This window comes from Lissotriton vulgaris, chromosome 3_1 (genome assembly GCF_964263255.1).
Source record: "Lissotriton vulgaris chromosome 3_1, aLisVul1.2, whole genome shotgun sequence".
Taxonomy (NCBI): domain Eukaryota; kingdom Metazoa; phylum Chordata; class Amphibia; order Caudata; family Salamandridae; genus Lissotriton; species Lissotriton vulgaris.
The window spans coordinates 908972277-908989171 of record NC_141689.1 but is presented as its reverse complement, the minus strand read 5'-3'; the positions used below and the strand labels follow the sequence as shown (position 1 = coordinate 908989171).

The window sequence follows — 16895 nt, the reverse complement described above, 5'->3', positions numbered from 1 at the left end:
ACGCCGTAGAGGGGTCTTCAGATACCCATACCTGGACGATTGGCTGTTGAAAGGTCCCTCCCCAGACAGCGTAAGAAGTAAGTTCCAGACTTGCATAGAGCTCTGCCAGCGACTAGGACTACATGTCAACTTCGGAAAATCAGTCTCTCAACCCACCCAGAAGATTCACTTCCTAGGAGCTCTGCTAGACTTCGAAGTAGGAAAAGTGTTTCCTTCGGAGGAGAGACCGTTTTCGATAACCCAGAAATGTCAGCTGGTGCTTCGCAACAAGGATCAGAAAGTGTGCCGGATTGCCTCCCTGCTAGGGTCGATGGCATCCTGCATATTCCTGGTCCCGAATGCCAGACTTCAAATGCGTCCTCTTCAGCAGGATCTGGACGACAAGTGGGACCAGCAATCGGCTCGCTGGGATGATCACATCATTCTCTCAGATGCAGCTCGAGCTTCCATTCCATGGTGGACCAAAAGACAAAATATGCATGTGGGAGTTCTGTTCCATCAACCTTCTCCTGTGCAGACGCTGATCACGGATGCTTCCCTTCTTGGTTTGGGAGCACACATGGGTCAACTACAGGTGCAAGGTCTGTGGTCGCACAAGGAAAGTACCTACCACATCAACATGCTAGAGTTGAGAGCAGTCCACCTAGCTCTCAAGGCATTCCTCAACTCGATTCACGAAGCTTCAGTTCTAGTACAGACGGCCAACACCACCACAATGTACTATTTGAGGAAGCAGGGGGGAACACGCTCACAAACTCTGTCGCTGGAAGCACAACGGATCTGGCATTGGCTTCTGGTTCGCAAGTTGTCCATCACAGCAGTCCACCTCCCAGAAGAGCAGAATGTGAGGGCGGACGCTCTAAGCCGTCATTTCGACGACAAGGAGGATTGGGTACTACATGACAGTGGTAGAAGAATTTTTCCAATCCTGAGGTCGGCCCACCATAGACCTGTTTGCGGACGACCAAAACACAAAATGCCAAGACTTCGCCTCCAGGTTCTACCAGCCAGGGACGAGAGGGAATGCTCTTTTGATCGACTGGTCAGGGGAATTTGTGTCCGCTTTTCCACCCCTTCCGCTGATCTCAAAGGTGGTGAGCAAGTTAAAACACTCGTGCACAACAATGATCCTCATAGCCCCGGACTGGCCGAGGCAATGGTGGTACACGGACCTGCTTCACCCGTCGGTGACTCCTCACAAGAGGCTACCATGCAAGCCTGACCTGTTGTCCAAGATGAACTAGAGGATTCACCACCCCAACCTTCCGTCACTGAACTTGGCAGCATGGCTCCTGAGGTCATACAGTACGGACATCTAGGGCTGCCAGAGGACTGCATGTTCATCCTAAAAGAGGCAAGGCGGCCCTCCACAAGGCACTTTTATGCATGCAAGTGGAAGCGATTCTATATCTGTTGTATACAGAATGACCATAATCCTGTTCAATGTCAGGAAGAAGCAGTTCTTCCTTATTTGTTATAACTGGCTAAAGCAGGTTTAAAGTTTAATTCCATCAAGGTGAACCTAGCTTCTATACCAGCTTATAGGCGGTAACCTTCCCAAACTTATTTTTTTCCAGTTACCATCTGCCAAAGACTTCCTGTAAGGGTTGAAGAAAGTGTACCCTCCAGTGCGTCCTCCTTCTCCTCCATGGGAGTTGAACCTGGGTCTATCGAAGCTAATGGGTCCACCTTTTGAACCCATTCATAAAGCTACTTTACAACATCTTTAGTGGAAAGCAGCTTTTTTGGTAGCAATCACGTCAGCTCGCAGAGTGAGCGAGATTCAAGCTCTCTGTTCCTCTGAACCCTATACAGTGTTCCATTTGAATAGAGTGGTACTACGGATGCATCCATCTTTTCTGCCTAAAGTGGTGTCAGATTTTCATGTAAATCAGACCATTTCTCTGCCCACTTTCTTTCCCAATCCCTCTACACAGCTGAGAGGGCTCTGCATTCTTTAGACTTGAAAAGAGTTTTAAAGTTCTATCTAGATAGGTCTAAGATTATTAGTCACTCTGATCATCTCTTTGTTAACTATGGATCGATCAGGACAGGTCATGCTGCCTGAAAGCGTTCTATCTCAAGATGGATAGTTTCATGTATTAAACTTGCTTACCAGCAGGCGCTGAATTCGCTGGGGGTTTCTCCCAGAGCGCATTCCACCAGAGGAAGAGCTGCGACTGCGGCTTTCCTCAATAATGTGCCCATGTCTGAGATTTGTAAGGCGGCGACATGGAGGTCCGTCCATACATTTACCAGACATTATTGTCTTGACTCCAACACGAGAGCAGATACGCCATCGCCCGGCTCCGGGCGACTCCAGTTCCCTGTCCGTTCACCCCACCCCTGATAGCCAGGTGATCCAGGCCTCAACCTCCCAGACCGCATTCCTGGCCGCCCTTCCATACCGGAATCCAAAAAGTACAACCAGTTCGGCAAGAAACTGTTCTCCTCACTGAGTTTGGGGTTGTGGTCTGTCAACACTGCCTGCCTTTTGGGCCGTTACTCCTACTCCCTGTGGGATACGGTTGCGGAAGTGCTGCCGCAGTGCCCGACGGAGGTCCAGGCAAAGCTTACCCAAGCCCTTGCAGAGGGAAGGGATGCAGCACGCTACTCCATTAGGTGTGGACTGGATACCACAAACTCGCTAGGCCGGGCGATTGCAACGACGGTGGTGGTTTGCCGCCACACCTGGCTGAGGTCCGCCAATTTTTCGGGCGATGTCCAAGCCTCCCTTATGGACACGCCCTTTGATGGCCGTTGCCTCTTTGGCGACAAGGCGGACAGTGCACTGGAGCGTTTCAAGGACTCCAGGGCTACGGCCAAGTCCTTGGGCCTCGGCCAACGCCAGCAAACTTCCACCTTTCGTCCCTTTCGTGGCCAAGGAAGGGGCGCCCCCTCACATCCAGCTAGCCACAGGCCGCAAAAGCAATCTCAACGCGGACGTGGTAACTGCCGTGGCGGTGATGGGGGACACTGGCAAGGTCAGTCCACACCCGCCCCCGCAGCATCTGCCTCAAAATCCTCCTAGTCCGAAAGGTCAGGCCCATTCGACGCCAGTGGGGGGCAAGGTTCGCCATCACCTCCTTCACTGGCGCTCCATCACATCGGACAGGTGGGTGCTGCAAATCGTCCGAAGGGGCTACTCCCTCCCCTTCAAGGCGACCCCTCCATCCATGCCCCCGCTTTACCACCGCATGTTGGGGCATCACTTGCGACTTCTCCAGGAGGAAGTTGCGGCCCTCTTGGCCAAGGGGGCCGTCAAGCGCGTTCCTGGGCCAGAAGTAGAAGTGGTTGCTATTCCCACTACTTTCTGGTACCCAAGAAGGGCAAAGGAGGCCTACGCCCTATCTTGGACCTACGGAGCGTCAACGGCTTCCTCCGGAAGGAGAAGTTCAAGATGCTGACTTTGGCTCAGGTCCTAGCTGCCCTGGACCCAGAAGACAGGATGGTAGCGTTGGACTTGCAGGTCGCATATTTCCACATCCCCGTCCTGCCGGCCCACTGGCGTTACCTGCGGTTCACGGTAGGCCACGAGCACTTTCAGTTTACCGTGCTCCCCTTCGGCCTTACCAGCGCCCCACGGGTGTTCACGAAAGTGATGGCAGTGGTCGCAGCTCATCTGCGCAGATTAGGGGAAGACTGAAACCCTTATCTCAATGATTGGTTGTTGAAGGCGGGCTCGCCCCAGGCAGTCGTCTCCCACCTCCAGACTACGGCTGACCTCCTGCACTCGCTGGGGTTTTCCATCAACGTGCCGAAGTCACACCTGTGCCCCTCTCAGAAGCTCCTTTTCATTTGAGCGGTTCTGGACTCAGCGCAGTTTCGGGTTTATCCCCCCCGAACAGTGGGTTCGGGATATTCTGGCTCTGATTCCGATCTTTCAGCCTTTATCCCGAGTCTCGGTCAGATTGACGATGCGGTTCCTGGGGCTGATGGCCTCCTACATCCTTCTGGTGCATCATGCCAGGTGGCGGATGCGGGCTCTGCAGTGGGACCTGAAATTTCAGTGGGCACAGCATCAGGGCAATCTGTCCGACCACGTCCGGATCTCGGAGGGCACTGCAAGACAGTTGCAGTGGTGGCTCACAAACCGCGATTGGGTCAGCGGCAGATCTCTCTCCCTACCCCAACCAGAGCACGTAGTGGTGACAGGTGCGTCCCTCCTGGGATGGGGGGCCACATGGGGGAGAGGGAGATCAGAGGCCTCTGGTCTCCGGCGGAGTCCCGGTTCCACATCAACCTTCTGGAGCTGCGGGCGATCAGCTTGCACTGAAGGCATTCTTTCCCTCTGTCCGGTGAAGTGTAGTGCAGGTGTTCACGGACAACACCACTGTCATGTGGTACTGCAACAAACATGGTGGGGTGGAGTCGTGGACCCTTTGTCAGGAGGCTCTGCGCCACTGGACATGGCTGGAACACCAGAGAATCACCCTGATTGTTCAACACCTGGCAGGTTCCCTGAACACCAGGGCGGACAAACTCAGCCGCCGGTGCATGATGGATCATGATTGTGGATCCTCTCTCTGCCCCCCTTTCGGAGGTTCTCCTCTTCCTTCTTTCTCTTGCCCAGCAGGGCTCTGCTCTGGGCACTCTTAAGGGCTACCTCTCTGCCATTTCTGCCTTCTTGAGGCTTCCTGATCAGCCTTCTCTTTTCAAGTCCCCTGTTGTAAATAGATTCTTAAATGGCATCACGCACATGTTTCCTCCTGTTTCTTTTGTGATGCCTCAGTGGGACTTGAACCTTGTTCTAACCTATCTGATGTGCGCTCCTTTTGAGCCACTTCACAATTGCCCTCTTTGTCTTCTGACTCTCAAGACTGCATTCCTAGTTGCCATCACCTCTGCCAGGAGAGTGAGTGAGCTCCAGGCTCTATCTACTAAGCCTCCTTTCCTTTCTGTCCATCCAGACAAGCTTCTTTTAAGAACGCATCCTTCTTCCCTGCCCAAGGTGGTTACGACCTTTCACATTGGGCAGTCCATCACCTTGCCCACCTTCTTTCCGCCTCCGCATCCCTCGAAAGAGGAAGAGAGACTCCACATGCCTGGACCCAAAACATGAGCTCTCCTTCTACCTTGATCGCTCACGCCAGTTCCGGGTGGACGACCAGCTCTTTGTTGGTTACGTGGGCGCGAAGAAGGGACGGGCGGTGCACAAACCGACCATCTCTCGGTGGGTTGTGTTGTGCATCAAGGTCTGTTCCTCCTTGGCTAGAAAGGAGCCCCCTGTTGGGCTGAGGGCCCATTCAACTCGGGCCACGGCGGCTACTACTGCCCTGGGTCGGGGAGTCCCCTTGCAGGACATCTGTCAGGCAGCTACGTGGGCCTCGCTGCACACTTTTGCTAGACACTACTGCCTGGACAGCCAAGTCCGGAGAGATGGCTTTTTCGGCCGTTCCGTTCTCCAGGACTTTCTGGTGTGATCTTGGCTCTCAGACCCACCACCGGGGTTGGTGTTGCTGGGGTATCTTTTCTAAGGTAAGGAATCTAACACTAACCTGTTTCTTTCAGATGCACAAGTTACTTACCTTCGGTAACGATATATCTGTAAGAAACAGTAGTTACTGAAGGTAAGTATCTTGTGCATATGTGCAAATAAGATTATGTAAAATGTAATAAATATATTTTTATACTTTTCTAATCATTAGTGTCACTATTGGTTTTTCTATACCTATGTTTTGAGAGTTTTTTGAAGTAGCCCTAGAAAATTTACATTAATGTAATTGCCTGTCTAGGTGTACTTATTATCCTTTTCAGAAGACCCCTTTTCTTTGCAATTCTCAGACACCATCTGCGCCATTTAATCTTGATTCTCTTTCTTTGGACTGAGCACTACCGGCCCCAGTTCAATGTTCAGTGCCACCCTCGACGCCACGATCAGCGCTGTCAGTCCAAGCCCAGACTCCTGAAACTGAGCCAGTAGTTTTGTCAGACTCTGAAACATATCACGCCACCACCGAGACCACGCCAATATGCTCATTTGGACTCAGATACCGATTTCCCTCATGATGATGTTGATGACATTCACCCTTATAACGATGGGAATCACTTTGATGACCTTCAGGATGCCAGTGGCATGTATACCTCCTCAGTCATCTTTCCTCCCTAAACATGGCATGGCAACACAGGAGTCTGCTTCCTTCGCTGTTAATTCGGAGTGACAAAGTTGCTAAACCTCACTTTTACAGTAGAGGTAAAAGCAAACTTCCTCTATGAGGTCCTCAACACTGGACAAACCAGCCAAGAACCTCTACTGCCTTTCAATGAGGCCCTGACTGATGTGCTGGTGGTCACCTGGGCAAAGCTTGTATCTTGTCCTCCGGTTAATAAGCAAATGGCAAGGCAACAGAGACCTGCTCCTGGGCATCCTGATTTTCTTCTTCAACGTCCCACTCCAGAGAGACTGATAGAGCAGATGTCCACAAGGCTCAATGTGTGCTCTCTTCTACCAGCCTTGCACACTTGTCCGTCAACACTTCTTACCTACTGGGAAGAAACTTGTGTGCATTGTTAGACCGAGTAGCAGACCTCTTGCAAGCTGTCCCAGATTGTTGCTAGGTGAAAGTATTATGCCGTATGGCAGGGGTGCATTACCATTTAATGCTAGCACAATACACAAAGATGGACCCCGGGTACTCTCAATGCACCTTCTCTCAGTCCTAACAGAGTGGCAACTTTAAAGGAACATGTTAAGCATTTCACATCACCAACCTGGACGATAAGTAATTGAGATGACTCAAGAGAAATCTGACACCAATTTAAAAAAAAAAGTCTGATTGTTATGTATTTTCAGACACCAAAACAAAATCAATACATATAGTATAAGTGGAGTTTTCTATTTTCATGCAATAAAAAAATCAATACTCTGCCATGTGAAAAACATTAACGTTGCTGGCAATGGGAAAAACACATATATGCAATTGTTTCTTTTGAGGGCGAGTTCAACGGAACTCACTCGAAGTTAAGGTCTTAGGGGTCATTTGACTAGTTCACAACAGCTAGATTTTACCTGGCTCAGGGGTGTGGGTTGCAGAGGTGCACTTTCAGCTGTTAAACAGAACTGTTAATCAGACTTTTGGTGTTGAAATGGTTACCTTATCAAAAAGGTACTTGCGGGGGAGTTGAGCAAAAACCTTTGGAAGAAAAGCAAGGAGCTGGCCCTGGACTAGGAGTCTCCAGGCAGATCTGATCTACCTGGCTCGGGGGACTCTGGTGCAGAAGTGCACTCTGCTATCCGTGGTGCAGAACTGGATCTGCGGCCAGAGGAGCTGGCTGGTGAGCCTAAAGAGGGAAAAAACAAATGCAAGATCTTTATGATGAAGCCACAGGAGTGGATGCTCATTCGAGCAGATGATTCTCTTCTCTTGAAGTGTTGAAAAAGTAGGTAGTAGTCGAACTGACAACCAACAAGCCTCTGTACCTGCAAGCATTCCAGTTGAGGACATCTTCATGCAGAGGACATGGGGAACGGTGTAGAAAGCGGAGTCTCTCTGAGGGTCGCGACTATAGTTCCCAGAAGCCACCTGCACAGGAACTTTGAGCGATCATACCGACAGCTCGAGGTGTAAGGCTTCAAGGTTGTGGACTTTGTGGTTTGTGCCTGCCAACTGCAGGGGACTAGTTCCTCTACCCCAAGGGAGTTCTTGTGAAGTCTGGAGTTTGCGGAGGGACTCTCCTTCTTTGTGGAACCAGTCTCTTTCTTTGCTGGAGTTGCAATCCAGCGGGTGCAGGTTGGCTGTCACAAGTGCAGAACTTAGTGCCGATCTTCATTGAGCCCTGCCTTGTCGTGGATATGGGTCTCTTCTTGATAACATGTCGAATCCAAGGTGCTGGTGTCTGGGGTGCCCCTTAAATCCTGAATTTATTGGGTGTGAGGACTAGTAGCCAATGGGCATCTAGTCCTGCTTCTAATCTGCCCCAGTAGTGACTACTTCCTGTGGGTATATGTCACTAAAACTAGTCAGAACCTGATTTCTATCCTAAATTCCAGATAGCCAAAACCATCGTCGGTCGTGCACCTCGGCTGCCAGCCTCTAGAGGTGTGGATAGCCGTGTGGAAATAGGTGCTGTTCTGCATAGCTAATTTCCAGCCAGCCAGCCAGAGAAAAACAGTGGTTGGCACAGGGGGGGTCTTTGTCCTCAAGTTATTTTGTTAAGTGGCGCCAGTGAAGCCTCCTGCAACTGTTGAAAATCCGGTTTACCTTATCCTCAGCAGCTCATGATCGTCCGGTGGGAGGCCGTATCACTTTCTACCTCCCCAGGTGGAGGAGCATCAAATCCAGTCAATGTGCGGAACATGGTTGTTCACTAACTTTCCTGTAAACCCCCCCCCCCCCCCCGCCCCCCCCCAATATGCCACCCACACTACAATACCTCCCAGAGCATCACTTGTCCATACTCTGTGGAGACGTTCATGCTCTCTTGGCCCAGGGAGCAATAGGGAGGGTGCCGGCATCAGAAATTGTGACTGGCTATTATCTGTTCCCAGTCTGTGTCACCTGATCTTCCTCCTAGTGGAACAACCAGTTCAGGATGCCTATCTTGACCCAGGTTGTATCTGACAGGATGGTGGCATTTGACCTGCAGAATGCCTATTTCTGCATCCCTATCCTGCAATTCCATAAGCTCTACCTTCAGTTTCAGATACACCAAGAGCACTTTCAATTGTCGGTGCTCCCTTTTGGCATAACCAATGCACCTCGGTTTTCACAAAGGTGATGGTGCTGGTCACAGCCCTCCTGCAGCGGTTGGGATACCTGTCTTCCAATACCTTGACAACTGCCCACTGAAAGTGTAATGGCCTCAACAGTTGTAGACCACCTCCTGACAACGACTGACCTGTTATCTTTAAGCTGCTCTATCAACGTGTTGAAGTTACATCTGACTCCTCCACCACGGTTCCTCTTCATCGGAACCCTCTTGGATATGGTTCTCTTCCACGCCTTCGCTCACATTCATCTAGTCCAGGACGTTCGGGCTATGATTCAAATGTTTTGTCCCTTGATCCGAATCCATGAGAGGGTTTCTGAGGCTTCTTGGCCTCTTGCATTCAACTTGTGTACCAATGGTACATGGGGGCTCTGCAGTAGAACTTGAAGTCTCAGTAGACTTCGCATTAAGGGGACCTATTGGGATCCAATCAGATGTCAAAAGAGACAACAGCAGATCTGCAGTGATAGATTTTCAACCACAATTGGACCAAAGGCAGACCCCTGTCCCTATTCCACCCAGAGGTAACGATTGTGACGCATGCATTGTTGCTTGGTTGACTGGGTAGTGGCAGGTCATTTGGGTGAAGTAGAGATCAGAGGACTCTGCTCTTTGGCGAAGACCTGCCTCCACATCACCTTACCGGAGTTGCGAGCGATCCGCTTGGTACTGAAAACATTCTTCCTGAGCATTGGGGCAGAACGGTTGCAGATTCTAGGGGATAACATAACCGCATTGTGGTATTGCAAGAAATAGGGTGGGATGGAGTCGGGATTCATTTGCCAGTAGGCCTTGTGTCTCTGGAAGTGACTTAATCTCACGGGATCTCTCTGACCGCATAGCACCTAGAGGGATCTTTAAATGTCAGGGCAGATTAACTCGGCCACCTAGAGGATCACAAATGACATTTGCACTCCGATGTGTCACAGGGCATCTTCCACAACTGGGGAGAACCCTGTCTCGATCTGTTCGCCACCATAGTGAACTGTGTCAAAGTTTTCACATTGGAGTTCCCAAGGCAGTTCTGTCTTGGGGACTTCTTCTGTCCGAATTGAGATTCGAGACTCCTGTATGCCTTTCTGCTCCTACCTTGTCTGCCGTGTGTGTTGGAACAGATGAAGAAAGAGTCGGTCTGAGTTATCCTAGTGGCCACAGACTGGGTGAAGAGAGTGTGGTGTCCAATACTTATGGCCATGAGCAGCTGTCCTCCATTCCAGCTTCCCCTTCAGGAGGACCTTCTATTGCAGCAGCAGGGTTAGGTCCTGCACCTGAGCCTGCGCAACCTATACCTCCATATGTGAAGAATGAAAGCCAACAGTTACTGACTTTCGATCTGTCTCCCGATGTGATTGCCGGGATTTTGGCAGTGAGACATCCATCTACTAAAACCGCTTATTCAGGACTCTAGGGAGACGTTTGCGGTCTGATGTTTGTTATATAACAATCAACCCTTGAATGCACAGTTTTCTGATGTTCTCGTGTTCTGTCTTTCTTTAGCCTAACAAGGCCTTGCTATGGTGAAATGTAAGGGTTACCTTTCAGTCTTCTTGTGTTTGCCAGATCAGCCATCCCTCTTCAAGTCACTAGTTCTGATGCGGTTTTTGAAGGAGTTCATCCAAATTTTTTAGCCAACACCATTTGTCATTTTGCAACGGGGCCTTAATTTGTTGATCATCTTCCTGATGTGCACTCCTTTCGAACCAATGCACAGTTGCCCTCTCCATCTGTTGATCGACACAGCATTTATCACTATAACATCTACAAGGTGAGTTGGTGAACATCCAGCATAGTCTGTGGTATTCTTCCCAGACAAACTGGTCCGTTGGACAAAAGCGATGTTCTTGACACTCCCTTCCATATAGGGTAACACATCACTTTGCAGATTTTTTTATTCACCACCCTGTTGCTCCAAGAGAGAAGAATGGCTCCACGGTGTGGACCCTAAGAGGGCCCTTAGCTGATTCATTGACCAGAATTACCAACCAGATGACCAACTCTTCAATGGTTTCTCTGGAGCAAACAAGGGCTAAGCGTTGCAAAATATAACTATCTCCCAATTGATTGTGTTATGCATCAAGATCTGCTATGGGCTGACTAAAATTCAATCCCCATAATGATTGAACGCTCATCCAACCAGAATTGCTTCCACTGCAATAGCATCTGGTGTGCCAGTCCTAGACATCTGTCAGGCTGTAACGTGGACATCCCTCTACATGTTCACAAAGCACTACTTCCTGGACCGCCATGTCCAGTGCAAATGGGCATTTTGCAGGATAGTCCAACAGTATTTCCTGGTCTGAGTCATTCCACAGACCCACCACCTGGGAAGGTACTGCTTTGGTGTCCGTTTACAATGTGAGGAATCTGTGTTTGGAAGTCTGTCAGAAGAACAAGCTATGTACCTTCAATAACGCCTATTCTGGAAGAGACTCTGTCTAACCATAGGTTCCTTTCCGACCAACCCTCCTCCCTGTTCTGTGAAATGGTCTCATATAGTCTTTCCATAAGAGCGTAAATCGGAAGGTCTGCGCACTGCCGTTCTCTTGATTTCAAGGGCTCTGCGCCAGATGGCATGTACAGACATCCGAGAGAAACTGAGGCTAGCTTACAGAGGTGGCTTTTGTATGGGGACCCCAATGTCACATCCGGGTTGGGATGGATCCAAAGAAGAGCCGAACAGTGCCTCTTGTCGGCGTGCAAGGGAATTGCTTGCAAACGTTTACGTATCCAGTCTGATGCATGTGAAAATTCACAAGGTGAGGAATCTGTGGTCAGATAGTTTCTACAAGAAAATGTGTTACTGAAGGCAAGTAACTTGTTCTTGAAAGGCCAATGGGGTTACAGACAGGACTAGGTGAGATAAGCCAGATGCTTTGCAACAATGAAAGCAATGCAGATTTTCCTTCTTGCTTCCATTCATCATATCAGGATATGACTCCGCAAAGCGTTCACCGCTGTTCTACGGGATCGAGATGTTAGCACTTCAACAGCTCACCACCCTTTGGAGAATCCGGGTTCTTTTCCAAAAACGAAGTTGTAGCCCAAACGACTGCATTAAAAAGGCCAAAGTGGTCACATAAACCTTAAAATAAGTGTGGATAAAGCCAAGCCATGTAGGCCAACCCCTGTGCTCATAACCTGCAAAGGGAAGTGAGCACAGCCAGTGGTTGTGTTTACATGACCTGGGGTATGGTCAGTAATTAGGACCTGGGGCAAAGCCCTGTGTCCAACACTTAAATGGAACGGCTAAAAACCATGCCGAACAAACTCTAGGAGCAAGGGGGGGCAAAAGGATATTGCCGTAGACTTAAACAACTTAAATCTCATTGATTTGAAGAATTCTGAACTAAATTAAAGTCATATCTATGTTATGCTAAATATTTAACAAATGGTAAAATATATAGATCCCTTACGTTTCTGAGCCTGTCCTTTCATTACTTTCCCACTTCTGTCTATTGTAATCAACTTTCTTGTTTTCAGTTTCAGGTTTAATGTAAATCACCTTAGTAACTCTCTGGTCCTGGTTGTGCTATACACAGGTTCAAATAATAAATAAACCATTAATTGTGTGCAGCGGTTGTCCAAAGACTCCGCTTTTGGGAAGATGAGTGGCTGCACAGTTTTGTCACAGTTGATTTACAGTGCTGTGAAAGTGATGAGCATAAGAGTATGACTTAGGAAAAACAGGGTCACTAAAAAGGTTAAATTGGAGAAGGAAACTTCAAAACCTTTTTACGTTTCAAAAGCAAGTGAAACTTTGCATAAATTGGCCATCATAAAATATATATACACCTTTCACTTTACTGATCCGTTTTTGTGCCCTATTTAAAGAATAGAAGCTCTTCAATGAATCTGATAGTCTGAGCATAGGGAGATATTATTACACACATTGTCACTTGAAATGTGGATGAGGGGTGAGGATATTTTCAGCCAAGGCTGTTTGGTCTATATTCAGAAATGCTAAATAAGTTCATGGATTTAACCTTTTCAGTGTTTCTAGTTTACACTGCCATTGTATGCCCCATTATGCCCAACATTCCCAGCAGGGGAGGAGAGTGCAGTGATGAGAAAGGTTCGCTCTCTTTCTCCTTTGTTTTCACCCATATGCTCCTCTTATTCTATGTTCCCCTCCTCTCCCTCTCTACTTCCTTTATCTCGCCCATGCCCTTCTCTTTATTTTCTCCTTAATTCCTTTCATTCCTTCTTGCCCTTGATTCCTCCCCCATTCTTCGCCAGCCTTTCCCTCACTCGTCAATTGAGAAATTGGTTATGTGAATTGATCCTGAGAACAGATTGGTGTTGAATGTATTAAAAAGTTTTAATGTATTGAAATGAAAAAGGGCAACATTCTAGTTTAAAAATTAAGCTATGACAGTCCCAACTGGGAGCCTTTCTCACTTCTTTACTTGAAGAACTACTTCGTACTATCAACACTGGCCACTTGTCAAGAAAACCATTTCACAATTGGTCCAAAGTATTGATTCTGGGAACTGATTTGTGTTGCATTATTTCATACGCTTTGAATTGGACAAATTGAGGGCTGTAGACACTGTTACAGTAAATCTGTTAAGTGTCACACGGATGTTTCTAGACAAAAGCAATTAAGCAAATTCTGTAAGCCGTATTCTCAGCAAGAATTAATTAAACTCCAGTGCAGGGCTGGCTTGGCTCGGAGATGGCATTTTATGTTCCCAGAATACACTGATTACGTTTCTCACTGTGGTAGTCCTTTCATAGATCTTGATGAAACTACCTTATGTTGTTTTTTCAGATACTTCTTGATGAATTATCTTCTACAAAACTCTGGGTTGCAATGCACGTTTCAGACCACAGTGGATTTCACTACCGCCAGTTCCTAATAAAGTCTTTAATCAACAAGGCAGGGACAGGGAAAACGGTGTCAGTCCATAACCAACCGGCGAATGATCAATCCCTTGGTCTTCGAAAAGAAGATGGAGCCAGTGTGGAGGCACCAAGAGTCAATCTCTCCCTTCTTCTAGAGGAAGAAATGGAACTTATAACAGATCTTGTTGATTCTTATCCAGGGCATGAAACACTGTGGTGTCACAGGTAAGAGAAACCTCACTGTGATCGGTTTCTATGCTGTTCTGTGGTTTTAAATCACTTTGATGGTATTTAAGTGGAAATTGTGCACTACTGGCATCGCTTAGTTTGGGGTAAGAGGTATATTGAATGTGTTTGTATTTTAATTACCAGGACATGTATATCTCACATTGTGTTTCAAGCCTCACCCTGGCATCCCTTTGAAATCTCCACATAACTGCTTGATTCACTGTACCAGATCAGCACAGATGAAAACTGAAAGTTTTTAAACTAAGCTAGGATTGCTGCTCATTTATTTTCATCCTAGAAGAACTATTCCATATTATAGAAAAAACTGTATACAGTTTTCTTGTTTTGATAATGGTGCCAACCTGAGCTGATTATCAAATGAAGACAAGTAAAGAAAAGCAAACGTTGGTATAGCAGAGCAGTATGCACGCTTTGGTAGGAAATACTGGTTCAAAGTACATTGACTGAAGGACAAAATGTAATGTAATGATATTGGTTTTCAATGCGTATCATAGATTATTTTAGGACCCAGTGTCTGCTGTCTATTCGTACACATATTGAGTCTTGTGTGTGTATCACTGGTGTGCTGCATCTCCTATTCACTGTAAATGTATTGCTCCTTTTGAAGTGTAATGTGGTATTACTGATACACCGCGCCTAAGTAGGCCTAATGGATTGGTTCAGAATGTTAATGGTCATTGACATGACCTAGTTGTGTGCAGTCATCAACTCGGAACACGAAGGTCGAGAAACTCTTTGACTTCAGAAAGGCTGCACAAAACATACACGGTATGTGGAGTGCACACTGATGTAGCACATTTTTGGCCTACTGAAGAAAAGGCAATAGACTGGCCTTTGAACACCTGTAGAATCCAGGAAAGCACACCTTGAAAAACAGAAGCAGACGCCAAGATGGCTTTGAGACCGAGACCACGGGATGTTACCCTTCATGTCAGTGGTGATTCATGTAATAACTGAGGAGATGAGAGGTAAGCAACAGCGTCTTTATTCAAACGTAACGCAAGGAGAGCACATCCTTAATAACGGTCCAACAGTCCCCAACTGCATTGTCACCACCAACATTCCATAGGCTCTGCCATGCTCAACAGTAGAAGGTAGGGAAGGACAAGGTAGGAGGGAAAAGGCAGAAGATTAACATAAACAAAAATAACCAGTATAACAAGGCTCCCACATTATAAAGGAATAAATTAATTTTCGCTAAAGTCAGTGATAGTGCACCACTTGGGCCGTGTGATGTCACATGTCTGTGGTATCAGCTCAGCACAAAAAGTATTGTGTGGTCTAATGTTGATGGGCTGTAGTCACCACCTTTCATCAGTGCGGTGATTATTAAATAAGAACGAGTGGAGAACAACAAATGGTAAGATAGAGCAGCGCGTCTTTATTCCCTCGCAGCCTAACAGCAGCTTCAGATGATTTCTGACTTGGAATTTCCACTACACTCAAAAGGTACCTTTCAAGAAAATAACTGCATCAGGAGCACTGCGGCACAAGACTGTGTGCCATAGGCATTCTTAATACATAACTACAGCTAAAGTACCTAGTATGGCACAACGTTTAAGAAGTCAACAGAAGAAGCTGATCTGATTACTATGGTTAATCTGCCTGGTCACTGTCTGTGGTGCCTGGAGAATCTATTACTAGATATGCACCTGCCAGTTAGAGCTGGAGAATCAAAACGATCTTGTTCCTGGAAGTACCATCAACTTTGAGTTAACAATACAACACCACCACCATCATCATCATCATCCAAGGTAATCTTAACTTTGAGCACAATTTCTTTCACAATTGCTAGCTGCCTGAGTCATCAGGACATAGACTTTGCCACAAATGCCATTGCAGCTCTTGTGGGTAATTGCCCTCTTATACAAAAACACTAATTACATCTGTGTGTTTTCCTTTGGTGGAGACGGCAGAGTTGAAGGTTTACCCCTTTCGAACAGCTCCTAGAATACCAGACAATGTGGCTGATGAAAGTTGCATTCTGGGGCCTCGATTCCTTTGTGTCTGGTGTTTAATTCTGCTTTTGAAGTTGATAAAGTTGAAACATAGTCTGTGAAAATAAATCTGATGTTCGAGGCATATGAGCTGCAGATTACACACTGCATAGATGGCCACCTAGTGTTGGGCCCGGATGTTTGCAGTTTGTTTTTGTTGTAGAAAAGTCTTTGGAAGTCACAGGATAGGTGACTCCTTCTTTGGATCATATTGCGCATGGGCATCGGCTCCATCCCCAGATTGTGTTTTTTCCGCCACCGGGCTCAAATGTGTTTCCAGCACTCTGTGTTGGAACTGATTTCCTTCTGCGCGCAATCCTCACCAGCTTCGCCGCTATAGTTTCGAACGCGTTTCAAGTCGACCCTACTCTTCAACTTCGAAGTCTTCGATTTCGGTCGTCGGCGAAGGCCTTCGGGCCCACCTAGGCCTCAACTTCCAGCTCATGGAAAGGACTCCATTTAAAAAGTGTCCTCAATGTGGGTCGAAGTTTCCCCACACAGACCTACATGAGGTGTGCAACCTTTGCCTCTCTCCGGAGCACGAGGCCAGAGACTGTTCAGCTTGTGCCTCCTTCCGCTCCAAAAAGACGATAGGACCGATAAGCTAGGAGAACAATAACTCGTTCATCAGCTCTGATTCCAGACGACATCTTCCAAGAAGGCGTCGACGTCCCAGAACATCATGGCGTCAACATCAATTCTGAGGCCGAAGATTCTGAAGTCCAGCACAGCGGTTCGGAAGGAAGACCGTCGACCCCAACCCTTCCTCGACACATTCAAAAAAGGCTTCGGTCACACCCTCGCCCTCAGGCTCGGGTGCACACCGGGACACTGCTTTCACTGCCCCTCCCTCGGGCCCGGCAAAGAGGCTTACCAAGCCTTCTGGCGACTCTGGCTCGAGTCTGTCTGCCCACGATGCCGGCGCACACCTACCGACACCGAAAAAGATATCATCGGCCGCCACGCCGACATCGAAACAATCGGCACCGAAGCCTACTGCTAGTCCCTCGGCACCAAACCCCAAATCGGACCCAAGCAAACACGCTTCGGATTTGAAAAAATCATCGGATCTGTAAAATCCATCGGAACCGAAAA

The 16895-nt window shown here is 47.8% G+C and overlaps 1 protein-coding gene across 1 annotated transcript in view; it reads left to right on the top strand.

Annotated features, from left to right (window-relative positions):
• Positions 1 to 16895, top strand: part of PTAR1 (protein prenyltransferase alpha subunit repeat containing 1) — a 276298-nt gene that overhangs the window by 155384 nt on the left and 104019 nt on the right. Inside the window, exon 6 of the mRNA XM_086961251.1 lies at positions 13481 to 13779. Within this exon, the coding sequence (XP_086817377.1) occupies positions 13481 to 13779 (299 nt within the window). The remainder of the gene's footprint in view (positions 1 to 13480; positions 13780 to 16895) is intronic.